Raw genomic sequence first — 13,368 nt, 5'->3', positions numbered from 1 at the left:
TAACTGAAACTAAGTGTATTTATTACGGGAGCTAAATCCGGGAATCTAGCTTCTCGTAATCTTTTATTATGGTGTGTCAATTCAGTGAGATATGCACACAACACAAATTAAAGTCAAATGGTTAGCAGTATGTCGGTCTTTGACGCTCCGAAACTTAAATTCGCATCTGGTACGGGGTAAGTTTGAGAGGTAAAGACTTAGGAATACGTTACCTCTATTAAGTGGTTTAGACAGCCTATTTATATGTGCATTGGGAAATGTGTGACTATTCATTCAATGTGGGAACGTGTGCCAGCACATAACGTTTATCATTTAGGCGAGCCATCGTGGGTGACGTTAGTGGCGATACCCGAGCAAGCAGAGAGGCTACCAGATCGGTTCGTCTGGGCCACCGACAACCGGTCCGGTGGTCGGAATAAGAGAAGATTAAGCCGGAAATCACCCCATTCAGAATGGTGTTAACAACATTTAAGTGAATTAAGTTCATACGAATGAAGATGTCCTAGTAAGATATTAATTGGCTGTACAACCTCATGTGACTATAGTTTTATGATTGTAGACGGCTTGTTTTAACCTCTAGTAGGTGTAATCCATGCCTTTTATGTTAATGAAATTTTTACAGTTTTACAATGATTTGCATCCTCACCTGGCCTGTCTGCCTGTCATTTATAGAAACGAGAGTTTTTTTCACCAACAGTCCCTCAACTCTGGTGTACCTACCAATGTGATACCTCAACTCTTAATCGTACCAATGTGATACCCAGACTCTAGTATTGCTATCATTGAAGTACTTCCGTTAGTTTTTTTTAACTTTTCCGTTATCTTGGTGACGTGGCAGTTACGTGAGGCCCACAAAGAGGGTTAAAAGACAAAATTAACCTCATCTGAGAGGAGCAATGTTTTTCCCGCCCTTTACCTTGAGAAAGACACCCAACAATTCCAATTTTGGCGCCAATTTTCTCTCCCTACTCCTTAATTTGTGTCTCTTATCTAAACTAAAGAACTACCGCCAACCAGTCGACCACAATCTGATAAAACCTAGATCAATCTCATTTTCTATTTTTACCCTAGCAATTGTTAAACTAACAGAATAAATATAAAAATTTATATGGAACATCTCATTTCCACAATCTCATAAGAATATAAAAACACATAACTTAACGAAATTCAAATACATGTTTAAGTACCATTAGTTGCCACATTTTATGTTGATCTGCCATGATTTTTGCTTGTAAGAACTTTTAAGTACCATTAGTACAATGCTTTATCTGCTGGTATTATTCCCTCTGGCTTAACGAAATTCAACTACATGTACCATTAGTTCTTACAAGTAAAAATCATGGCAGATCAACATAAAATGTGGCAACTAATGGTACTTAAACATGTATTTGAATTTCGTTAAGTTATGTGTTTTTATTCTTATGAGATTGTGGAAATGAGATGTTCCATATAAATTTCTATATTTATTCTGTTAGTTTAACAAGTGCTAGGGTAAAAATAGAAAATGAGATTGATCTAGGTTTTATCAGATTGTGGTCGACTGGTTGGCGGTAGTTCTTTAGTTTAGATAAGAGACACAAATTAAGGAGTAGGGAGGGAAAATTGGCGCCAAAATTGGAATTGTTGGGTGTCTTTCTCAAGGTAAAGGGCGGGAAAAACATTGCTCCTCTCATATGAGGTTAATTTTGTCTTTTAACCCTCTTTGTGGGCCTCACGTAACTGCCACGTCACCAAGATAACGGAAAAGTTAAAAAAAACTAACGGAAGTACTTCAATGATAGCAATACTAGAGTCTGGGTATCACATTGGTACGATTAAGAGTTGAGGTATCACATTGGTAGGTACACCAGAATTGAGGGACTGCTGGTGAAAAAAACTCTAGAAACGATGATGAATTGTTAAATCTACGTACATTGCCTGAATAAATACTATCCATTTTTAATTTTTTTTTCGCATTTTTCTCTCTGTATATATAAAATCACCAAAACAAAGCTGTAAAAAAAAGTCCAGCATATATATATCATCTCCCCGCTGCAGCTTGATGTCATTTGATCTGGTTTTGCCTTCGATCCTTTGTTATTGCTATTTTTCTTCACACTTCATCATTCTCCGAGAATACCACCCACTTCTCTCATCCTCCTATTTAATTTAAGACCCAAACTTCTGCCTGTCCTAAAATAAGAAAGAGAAGCCACGATCTGAGAATTATCATTCTCAGATTTTCTGGGTTTTCTGATATTTTGCCTGAGAAACTTGTCTGGGCGTATATGCCAACATCATCAGCCAGACAAGAGCTCTTGTAAATTCAAAATTTTCCTGGTACTGAATAACAAAAGGAAATGAGGCCGAGCAGGTTGGAGGAGCTCAAATCTTCGAACTTGGTTGCATTGCCGGAAAAAACCAACGGTTCATTGGCTCGCTTCATGCGCGCGGGCCTCATTCTCTGCCTGATCGCGTCAATCTCACTCGCTCTCTGCTCCGCCTTCTCTCCCAAATCTCACTGGTTTCCCATCCTCGCCCTAAACCGAACCCGCACCACCATCTTCGCCGCCGACAGCGGCGAGCCACCCACCAACCTCTCCCACATCCTCTTCGGCCTAGGCAGCTCCGTCGCAATGTGGCGCGACAGGAGCACCCTGGCCGAAACATGGTGGGACCCGGACACGACACGAGGTTACGTTTGGCTCGACGCGAACCCTGAATTAGTGAGTGACGTGTCAGGTCATATCCCTCACCGGGTGTCGGGAAACTGGACCCGGTTCAAGTACAGCCATTCGCAGTCGGAGGTCCGGATCGGTCGGATTGTGGTGGACAGCTTTAACCTCCGGCTTCCGAACGTGAGGTGGTTCGTTATGGGTGACGACGACACAGTGTTCTTCCCGGAAAACTTGGCCACCGTACTAGCACGTTATGATCACAACAAGATGTACTATATTGGTGGCAACTCAGAGAGCGTTGAGCAGGACGTGATGCATGCCTACGACATGGCGTTCGGCGGCGGCGGATTCGCTATCAGCTACCCCCTGGCGGCGAGGCTGGCGGAGCTGATGGACGGCTGTTTGGATAGGTACTACAACATGTACGGCTCCGATCAGAGGGTGTGGGCCTGCGTGAGCGAGACGGGTGTGCCACTGACGAAGCTAAGCGGGTTCCACCAGGTAACGTTCTTTCAAACGTGTCGTGTACTAGGGTTTGGTTGATTGGTTTTTAATCTTTTCATACATGACCTGACCGCTAGGCAGGACTAGTGAGTCAAGTCGCTCAGTGAAAACGAGTTTTGTTCGTTTGTCGTTCTTAACGGTTCACGGCGGGTGAATGCGGTTGGCCGTTGAATGTCTGCCACGTATGTGGGGGTTTGTAATTACTGGTGGGTTTTAGCTCGAGCCAAATTCGTTTAATCCCCACCAGTCACCAGTTGTTAGATCAACTTTGATCGGACAAGAAGTTTAGTCTAGACGAATGAATGGTTAGAGAATGTGATGTCTGTTATAATTAGTTTGGAATATTTTCTATGCAGGAATATAGTAGAAAAACACATATGTTCATAGATAGTATGGTGAAAAACATTATTGGTTAAGTTAACAAACAAACAAACAAAATATAGAACATCATATCATTGTCATTGTAGGGCTAGTATGGTGAACCCCTTAAATCCACGTACAATATATATATATATATATATATATATATATATATATAAAGATGTGTTACAATGGTAGCCTAATCTTCTATACTTTCTTCTTTACAATGGTATAAATGGTATTGAATAGTGAATTTAAACTAAAACTCCTTCTAGTTTCCATATATATATATATATATATATTCAATTTACTTCAAAACACATATGAACTCCCACAATAGTATTGCAGCTTGGTAATACTTCAATCTCCCTGCCTGGAAAATCCAGAGAAACTCAAATGTTAAAAACTCGAGACATATAAAAGGTTGAGAGCAATATGTGCACAGTGCACTTATGGTAGTCAAAACTTAAAAACACCAAGTAAACGAAGTACTACACTATTACCAAATTACCATATTACACAACTGGTGCAAAGTTAAATATATAACCCCACGCATCGAAAGACAATGACGCGATGATATTGATGTTAGATTTTGGTTGGTCCATGTACCAAAACTATATGTTAAATGGTACCATGTGTGATGCTCTTGGTCTTGTCGCACAAAGTTTCAAAAGGAAGGGGTACGTGTCGAGGCAGTCGAGAAATAGCTTTACTTCTCATGCTTTTACTTCCTTTTATGTATATTTCGCACTAGTTTATTATGACAGAGATTAGTGTTGGTGACCTAGAACAAAATGAGTCAATGTCGACCATGAATCAAATCGCTATGTTTGTCTTTAAGCACTTTAATTCAGTCGATCTTTGGAATATTAGTACTAGTTTTTCGACACGATCCGGCTCATACTTCCTCCACCTGTCGGTCGCCCTAACCACTGTATACCAGTTCGTGCTTTCTTTGGAGTCATGCGTTTGCTTCCAGTTCAATTTTTACTGACGATGCATTATTGGTGGTAGTCTCCATACAGATTTTAGAGGCAACTGCAGGTCTGCAGCTTTTCACACATAGTAACTTTGATCTAGAATATTAAGTTAACCAACAGTGTTCTCTTCTCTAGAAAATAGACAAATTGAAAAAGGATAACAGTACGTGTTCCTGACTTCGTCCCTCTCGATTGTGTTTAGTATGGACGTTCAAGATGTGAAATCCGACTTTACTGCTCTGTAAATGATCGAATACATGTGCCGGAAGAATCTCACTGTCCTAGTGTCGGATTTCACATCTTGAGCTAGTAGTTTTTGGGAGTCAGTAACTGAAATATAGCTAGCACTTCTAATGGTGTAACTAAGGTTTAGAGTAAGGTTTAGACTTCAGTTTTCTTTCAAAGAATGTGAACACGCATGACCCGATTTGTATATTGTGATTTTCAGTTTGACATCCGAGGTGATCCTTATGGTGTTTTAGCGGCACACCCATTGGCACCACTATTGTCCCTTCACCACATCGACGCCTTGGAACCCATTTTCCCTAACAAGAAGCGTCTAGACGCCGTCAAGTCCCTCGTCCATGCATACCGGGTCGACCCGCCTCGAATCCTACAGCAAAGCATCTGCTACGATAGAAGCCGTAATTGGACAGTGTCCATTTCATGGGGCTACACGCTTCAGCTCTTTCCCGCAATGGTGTCGGCTCTTGAACTGAAAACGCCGTGGCAGACGTTCAAGACGTGGCGGAGCCAGACCGATGGACCCTTCACGTTCAATACCCGACGCATGAGCTCCAACCCTTGTGAGAAGCCGATCACTTATTTCTTGGAGTATGTTAAGGATGACAGGAGAGGGAATACTCTCACTACTTACAAGAGGTTTGTAGGTCATGAAGAGAAATGTAATAGCACAGACTATGCCAGTGCAATGGCAACGCAGAGGATCGTAGTTCTCTCGAAAAAGATGGACCCTCAGTACTGGACAAAGGTAATTAACTTCCCCTCTCTTTGATATATACTAGCAGCTTTGTTCCTATATTTTGACACACCTTTGGTCCCATGCATTATGTATTAATTGTTGTACCACACGTGTAATTATTGTTACCAGTTAACATACACAAGTACGTAATATTTGAGGGATCATATATTTTTCTTCACACCATAACTGATTGCATTTCGATGTGATTTAGCTAGGAACTGTAAGTCTGATTTGATTGTATTGATTTGCAGGAACAAGCTCCGCGAAGACAATGCAGCGAGATTAAGAATCGTGCAGGCTTACGGGGTGGAACGATGCTGATTAGAATGAAGAGATGTCGACTCTCGGAATCTATAACAATTTAGAGGGTTGATCAGAATGGAGAGCTGGGTGATTACAATAACCCAAGGCTAGAGAGGTTTGTTTTTGGGAGATTAGCACGTACGTACATATATATGCTTATAGATATTAGCTAGCACCCATATGCTATGGTTGCAATTTTCTCTTCAAGTACTATCACTATGATCCGGGGTTAGGTTAGACTGACTCGTGCCCATGTGATGCATTTGTAATGTTTGTTATTTGTTAACAGAATAACGTTAAAGACATTTGCAATGTTTTTTTGTTAAAAAATAATCTTTTTATGTAATAGTGTTTAATGCGAATGGTATTTTAAACTTTATAATAGTAAAAATTAATGTTTTTTTAATCTTTTACAGTTTTAACCCTCCTTGATATTTTTTTTAATTTGATAAATTACATCTTCTCACGGGTAATATAAAGTAATTTTTTTATGAAGTTATTGACACCAAAATCAGGCTTCCAACTATAGTAGTAGAGATGATGATGTTAAAGCATGATAATTGCATGCATACTAGCCCAGTATGGCTAAACTACACCCATTTGCCTTTTTTTAATATAAGAATTTAATCAAACACTAAAACTATAGGCTGATGCTTCTAACTAGGCATAGGAGCGGTTCCAAAATAATGATTTTTTCCTTGAATTGGAATCAGAATCGAAAAAAAAACAGTCCGTTTTTTAGCACAATTTGCTTCCAGAACTAGAAGGAATCAGAATAGGAAATATTAGGTCGGTTTTCTCATTTTTACGGTTAAAAAAAAGTTCACTATAATATATATTTACCTCTAAATTTTAAACATTAACCAAATAAAATACCAACTTCAAAATGTAAATACAAAACATCAACAAAAAAAACCTACTATGAGGCCTCTGTTATGTTCGGAGCGACCTTTTCAATGGAAAACGGTTTTCCTCTATAGCGACGGGGAGGGATATGGCCAACAACTCCTTGTGCTTGTGGAGTCTCTCCTTGATCGTTCTTCTGATTAGCCATGCGATTGGTAGGGCGGTTTGGGCTGCGACATCTCGCTGCAATGAGCAAGTTCTGTTGAATCTTCAATTTCATGGTGGCGGGGAGGAGTTTCTTCGTCATATCACAATTCTTGATGGCAGCGGGGATGAGTTTCTTCCTCCTCAAATCAGCGACGGCATATGGCTTGATGGTTGCGTTTCTGGCCTCCAGATCTGGTGGGGTTAGATGCTTGGGATCAGAGTTCTCCGACGACTATGGTGCGGCTGATGCCGAGAAGACCAGCCCATGGGCCGGGTTTGGATCTGAGCCTTCGAGCTCTGGTTTGCACTTGGACTTAGTGGAGGGACTTTGCAAGGCCCAAGCTAGGGTGTTTTTGCTGAGGATGGCCCTTTTTAAGGGAAATGATACGATTAGATGCTTTTCTGGCATATAACTATGCTTCTATAAATTGTAGAATATGCTTCTTTTTAATTTTTTAATTTTTGTTTCTAGTCGGAGATAATTCTTAAATTATAATTCTTAAATAACAAACCTATGTTATGTACTAAGTTGGAGTTTCGGCTCAAAACCTCTTAACTGCTGCACGACAACAACTGAGGAGTATGTAATGGCTATTATGGCATTCGTTCATTTATAAAATCCTAATGAATTTGATCAAAAATACAGAACGTCAACAACTTTTTTAATACAATTACCATACTCAATTATTTTAAAAAAAATTGAGAGAGAGAGAATACAAACCTAGGACAATTTGGATTGTAGGGAGTAACAAAATAATAAAAGAAGTGAAGTAGAGGAACATAGGATGTGAGGAAGTGAGGGCGTAAGGTAAAACAAATAGAGTTTTTTTAGTTTATATAGTGATTAGTATGAGTCTAAGAAGTAAATAAAATAAAATGATGAGGGAGACGACAACAAAATATGTTTCTTTTAGGAGTTTCTCTTATATAGTTATGAAGACTTGGTTCTAACGGTTTCAAAATAATTTTTAAAAATAAGAACTGACATTAAATCAAATCAGTTATTTCGATGCAGTTTTTTTAGAATTTGTAATTTTTTTAATCGAATCGAATCGAAGATTTTCAAATAAGTCCCAAGCCTACTTCTAATGCAGTCAGAACCCAACTTATCGAGATTTACAAACTGCAAAACTCTTCTCGACATGTTTCTCATCCATATTCGACCTCCTGTGATGTCACCGCAGTCCGCATCCATTTGCCCACGAATTTGCACAAGTTCCATCCACACACCATTTGTCAACTCAGGGGTAACTTTCATTAATACTTTTCAACTTGAAAAATGCTCTAATTCAGTGCACGATGTGAATCCGCAAAGTTAGAAATTTCTGGAACTAAATAATTTGGCGAAAACATCCTCGACCTTCACAACCCTTGTTCATAAAAAATGGTCAGTAAGTTCTAATGGGAGGTATTTTGAATAAATAATTTGGCACGAAGTAAGATGTTGCCTTTTGCTATATTTTTCGAGTGGATTTAACTCGATTGATATCTATATGTAAGTGAAAGTTAAAGATTGTTTATAAGGAAAAAACTTGGTAGACCAGGTATGGTTAGCCATAGCTTGCCACGTGTCTTTTCCCTTGAAATTTTCTTTAATGAATAACAGTTTCCCCAACCTTAAAACTCCAGCTCTACGAGAGAGAAGACTTCAGCCCAGATGAACTCAAAATTCCATGCTCAAACCTACTGAGCTTAGATAGGCCAGAAATCTATCTGCTTAGACGGTTTTTCCAAAACCCAGAAGATGCATGTAGTCATGGAATGAAGCTGAACATTGCTAACTTACAATAATCAAATCCTACAATTATTAAAATTCAAAGAACCAATTTGCTCAATTTCAATGATCAACAAAAGCTTTCAATTAAATCAAAAATATGGCAGCTAGCTAGATCCAAACCAGTCATTTGAGAAATACAAAATTCTCTTAAAAACGGGAAGGCCCGGATTTAGAGGATGTCGATGATAGTTTATCAGTTTGCAAAGGATTCAAAGTATCAAATTTTTACTGTGACACTTGTCTGCTTGGTAATCTCCAGTTTATAATTGTGTTGTGATTCTCTCTGGGAGAGAATAAGGTGATCTCACGGCACTGAAATTCTATAATTGCAGCAACTTTAAGATGCTATAAGCCTATACCACACCATATGATAGATGACGATACTATCAATGGCATTGAAGATTGAACTAATAATAGCAAATGGAGAAGATACGAGCCCAAGTGCACAACTGATCGAGTACCTTCAGCCTCAGCATAATGTTGACCATACGCAACCAAAAATCCAAAATTAATGGAGAAGATTATAGATGGTGCATCTGACTTATCTCGATTTGTGCCAGTGTTCTAAACAGTTATTCTTCACATATACAATCTCTGGTTTGCTCAGAGTCCTGGCACAATGTAACATAGACCTTTCCCAAAAATAGTAGCTAGTATTGGATGCCCAATCTCTCCCACATTTAAGAGCGGCCTGGTGTTTACGTATTAGTTTTAATCCCTAGCGTTTGCAGATGTATTAGTTAAGTGATCGATCGGGTCATGTAATATAGTGAGGGCAAGCTTTTTTGTCCTCACCTTATTCCGTGCATTATCAATGCATCATCTTTGAACCCTACTCCAAGTAACATGTAAACGCCAAGAAATAAGGGGAGGATCACGAAGATAATGCAAGACAAGATCGAGGAGGCCACCATACTTCTCTAAGCCAAATTAACTCAATTACTTGATTTACGACCATGGCCTCTACCTTGAGGGAGCAAGGAATATCAAGATTATAAGTAAAGACACCAAGAAATCAATCACGAAATTCTCCAAAAGCATCATTGTAATCGGCTCTTATTGAGACATGCATGTTGCTCTCCAGTCCTCCACCATTGGTATTAACTTTCTTGGGTGGGTGCCAACAAAAAGTGATTTGCCTAAGAGATCCATTTGGTTTGTATTGAATAACTGCAATAGCTATAACTCAATGATCATAAAACTAAAACAATATGTTAATCGCTGCAAGCCCCAGCTTTTTTCATTCGTGAGAATCCCAGCAACCCGAGTTGAATAATTCTAAGATTTTTCTGACTGCCGCAGTATGCAACGATTGCAGCCGTCGGGGTTGATCTCCGAAAGGGCCTTTGCCAACATGGCAAGATAATGTCTCGCATATTTGGATCTTTGCCCCTGTAACCACATAAAAAAGAAAAAAGTATGGATCACTGGTTTGCTCTAGAGGATGGATCAAACATGCCAAGTTGGGAAGATAAATATTGTTAAAAAAAAAAATCTACAAGAACACCTGCCAAGTTGGCAAGCCCCCAACATCTTCATCTGTCAGAGAAAATCATTTTCAAGTAAATTCAATCCAGTCTTCCAAATGAAGAGAGTTTTCTGGCAATTGAAAATCTCTGTTTCTTCTTGAAAGCTGAAGCAATGGTGGAGTCTTTACCGCAAGTGCTGCCTTTCTTCTTCTTCTTTTGCTTTTAGTTTGAGTCGGAGCCGATTGGAGCAGCTGGAAGCACCCAACTTGGTAGCCGAAAGACACAAAAGGTTTATTGATTCGCTGGATGCGCGTGGGCCTCATTCTATCTCTCATCGCTTCAATCTCACTCGCCCTCAGCTTCTCCTTCTCCAACCGAACCCGCACCGCCACCTCCTCCTTCTCCACCACCGAGCTCCCCACCAACGTCTCCCACCTCCTTTTCGGCATCGGCAGCTCCGTCGATACGTGGCGCTGCCGGATCCCCCTAACCGAAACATGGTGGAACCCGAACACCACACGCGGATATGTCTGGCTCGACGGGAAGCCCGATACTAGTTTACTAGTTTAGCCGACGTATTGTCTTATATCCCGTACAAGGTGTCCGGGAACTGGACCAGCTTCAGGTACATCCACTCGGAGGCGGAGGTCCGGATAGCCCGGATTGTCGTTGATGGCTTTAACCTCCGGCTGCCGGACGTGAGGTGGTTCGTGATGGGCGACGACGACACGGTGTTCTTCCCGGAGAACTTGGCCGCGGTGCTGTCGGGGTACGACCATAACCAGATGTACTACATTGGCGGGAACTCGGAGAGCATCGACCAGAACGAGATGCACGCCTACGACATGGCGTTTGGAGGCGGAGGGTTCGCCGTCAGCTACCCTCTGGCGGCGCGCTTGGGGGAACAGATGGACGGCTGTCTGCGTCTGGATGATCGAAATGTACGGCTCTGATCAGAGGGTGTGGGCTTGCATGATCGAAATCGGCGTGCCGCTTACCAAGCCTAGTGGTTTCCACAAGGTATAAATTTTCCCGCTTATTATATTCAATCTACTGTTTTAACTCTGTCTCTCTCAGTAGAGTTCGAACGGTTTAACTGTTATGAGGTGAATTTTATGGCTGATGATTTTGCAAAAGGTAACTTCTGTACATATACCCGAGCTTAGGATCAATGCAAATGAGGCTTCTAATTGTAAAATGTGGTTGCACTAGAGGCGTTACTATCTGATGCTTTTCTTTTCGAATTAGAAAAGATGTGAAATCCTATTATTTATGTCTTCATCTTTCTTGCTGTTTTCAGGTCTATGTAACTGGAACTTAGCACTTCTAATTTTGTGTGATTATTAACGGGAAGCATATACATGATGTATGGTTAGGGTTTAGTTTTACTTTTTTTTTTTTAAATGTACATGACATGGTTTGGTACATTTGAACTTTCAGTTTGACATCAGAGCCGACCCGTTTGGTATTTTAGCGGCCCCATTGGCACCACTATTGTCCCTTCACCACATCGATGCCTTGAATCCCATTTTCCCCAACCACACCCAGCTAGTCAGTCAAGTCCCTCCACCATGCATACCGGGTTGACCCGCCTCGGATCTCACAACAAAGCGTCGGCTACGACCGAAGGCGTAGATGGACTGTGTCCATTTCATGGGGCTTCACTGTACAGCTTTACCCCTTCTTGATGTCGGCTCTTGAACTTCAGACGCCGTTGCGGACGTTCAAAACTTGGCGGACTCGGGAAAATGGACCATTCACGTTCAATACCCGGCCAGTGAGCTCCGACCCGTGTGAGCAGCCAATCACTTTTTTCTTGGAGGATGTTAAGGTTGACGGCCAAAATGAGAATACTTCTACTACTTACAAGAGGTTTGATGATAAGGACAGCAAGGTTTGGAATACTTTGAATACATTCGAGAGGTTAGTAGGTCGTAAAGGAAAGAAATGTACAAGAGCAGACTATGTCGATGCAATGGCAATTGACAGGATCATAATCGTCTAAAAAAAAAAGGATCCTCAGTACTGGACAAGGGTAGCTCTACCTCTAATCTCTTGATTAGTCTACCACTGTTGTTCCTAATTATTTAATTTTGTTCCCATGCATAATGTATTGGTTGTTTGCGCCAAACATGAAAAATATTGTTACTGCTTTAATTTCTTCTACGAGCTCTAGTATTGTGACACGGTTTGCATTTTTTCTATCTGATATATATTCTGATATACTGATTTGATTGTGTTGATTGGGAAGAGCAGGCTCCGCGGAGACAGTGTAGCGAGATTGAGGATCGGGAAAGCACAAGTAAGGGAACAATGCCGATCAGAATTAGGAGATGCGGACCTTCAGAAGCGATAACATTGTAGAGAACCGATCTGGATGGAGAGCTTGGTGACAGGTTGCAATACTCCAGGCAAGGGGTTTGTTTCCGGGGGATTTTCAGGTACTGCTCATAGAGAGTAGGACCCATAAGCCATTTTTGCACTTCTGTAACTATTCAAGTACCATGAGTATGATCAAGGGTTAGATCAGACCACAATTGAACAATTGAAAGTGTTAACCATGTATTAATTAGCCTTAATTCTGTCTTAGTTCTATTAAGTGTGTTAGTCATAGATAGGGTCAGCAGCTCCACGTGTTTGGTTGTTGTGAGATCAACAGCTAGCTATAAAAGCTTATGTATTACTGCTCCTCTGTAATAATCATAACATAATCAATATATCAAAATCGTTTTTTCTCTTAAGCTGTTAAGCTTTCATGGTATCAAGAGCCCAGGTTGTGATCCGGTGAGATTTTCCGGCGACGGCTCCGATCAAGCTTCACAAGCTCAGCGAAGCTTTGGTTTCCATATCTCATCACTCGACTTAGTTCAATTTGTCATAATACTCAGATATGTTCACCTTCTCAAACCCTAGCTTCTTCTGTTTCTGCTAAATCTCACTGTAGATTTCTCTAAATTTGAAGATCTTGTTGCATAATTGATCTGTTCTTGAAATACTTGATTCAATTTCATGAGTTGATTGAGATTTGCCTGTTGCTTCTTGCTTAAGGATCAGTAATTTGCATCTATCTTAGTGTTGTAGTGTGTGATAATCATAATCCCTAGCCTCGATTTCGTTACTTTTCCGTCGAATCCTTCGTTACTCTTCTGTCGAATCCTTTCTTTCGTTGCTCTTCCCTAGCGTAGTCTCAAATTTAGTCATGAATACATCACACACTCCCGTTTTCCTTCCTAATATTTGTCTTGATGAAACGAACTATCCTTCATGGCTCTTTTAGACTTGA

At 40.5% G+C, this 13,368-nt stretch overlaps 1 protein-coding gene and 1 pseudogene across 1 annotated transcript; both read left to right on the top strand.

Annotated features, from left to right (window-relative positions):
- Nucleotides 1-2,039: 2,039 nt before the first annotated feature.
- LOC126802808 (uncharacterized) lies at nucleotides 2,040-6,005 on the top strand. Its single transcript, XM_050530517.1, has 3 exons — nucleotides 2,040-3,158; nucleotides 4,950-5,492; nucleotides 5,735-6,005. The coding sequence occupies exons 1-3, from the start codon at nucleotides 2,340-2,342 to the stop codon at nucleotides 5,846-5,848; spliced, it is 1,476 nt and encodes a 491-aa protein (XP_050386474.1). The 5' UTR covers nucleotides 2,040-2,339; the 3' UTR covers nucleotides 5,849-6,005.
- A 775-nt stretch (nucleotides 6,006-6,780) lies between these two features.
- On the top strand, nucleotides 6,781-12,479 carry LOC126803742 (uncharacterized; annotated as a pseudogene).
- The last annotated feature ends 889 nt before the right edge of the window (nucleotides 12,480-13,368 follow it).

The sequence above is a fragment of the Argentina anserina genome, chromosome 7 (genome assembly GCF_933775445.1).
Source record: "Argentina anserina chromosome 7, drPotAnse1.1, whole genome shotgun sequence".
In the NCBI taxonomy this organism is placed as follows: Eukaryota; Viridiplantae; Streptophyta; class Magnoliopsida; order Rosales; family Rosaceae; genus Argentina; species Argentina anserina.
The sequence above is the reverse complement of the archived record's forward strand: the minus strand, read 5'-3'. Positions and strand labels throughout refer to the sequence as shown.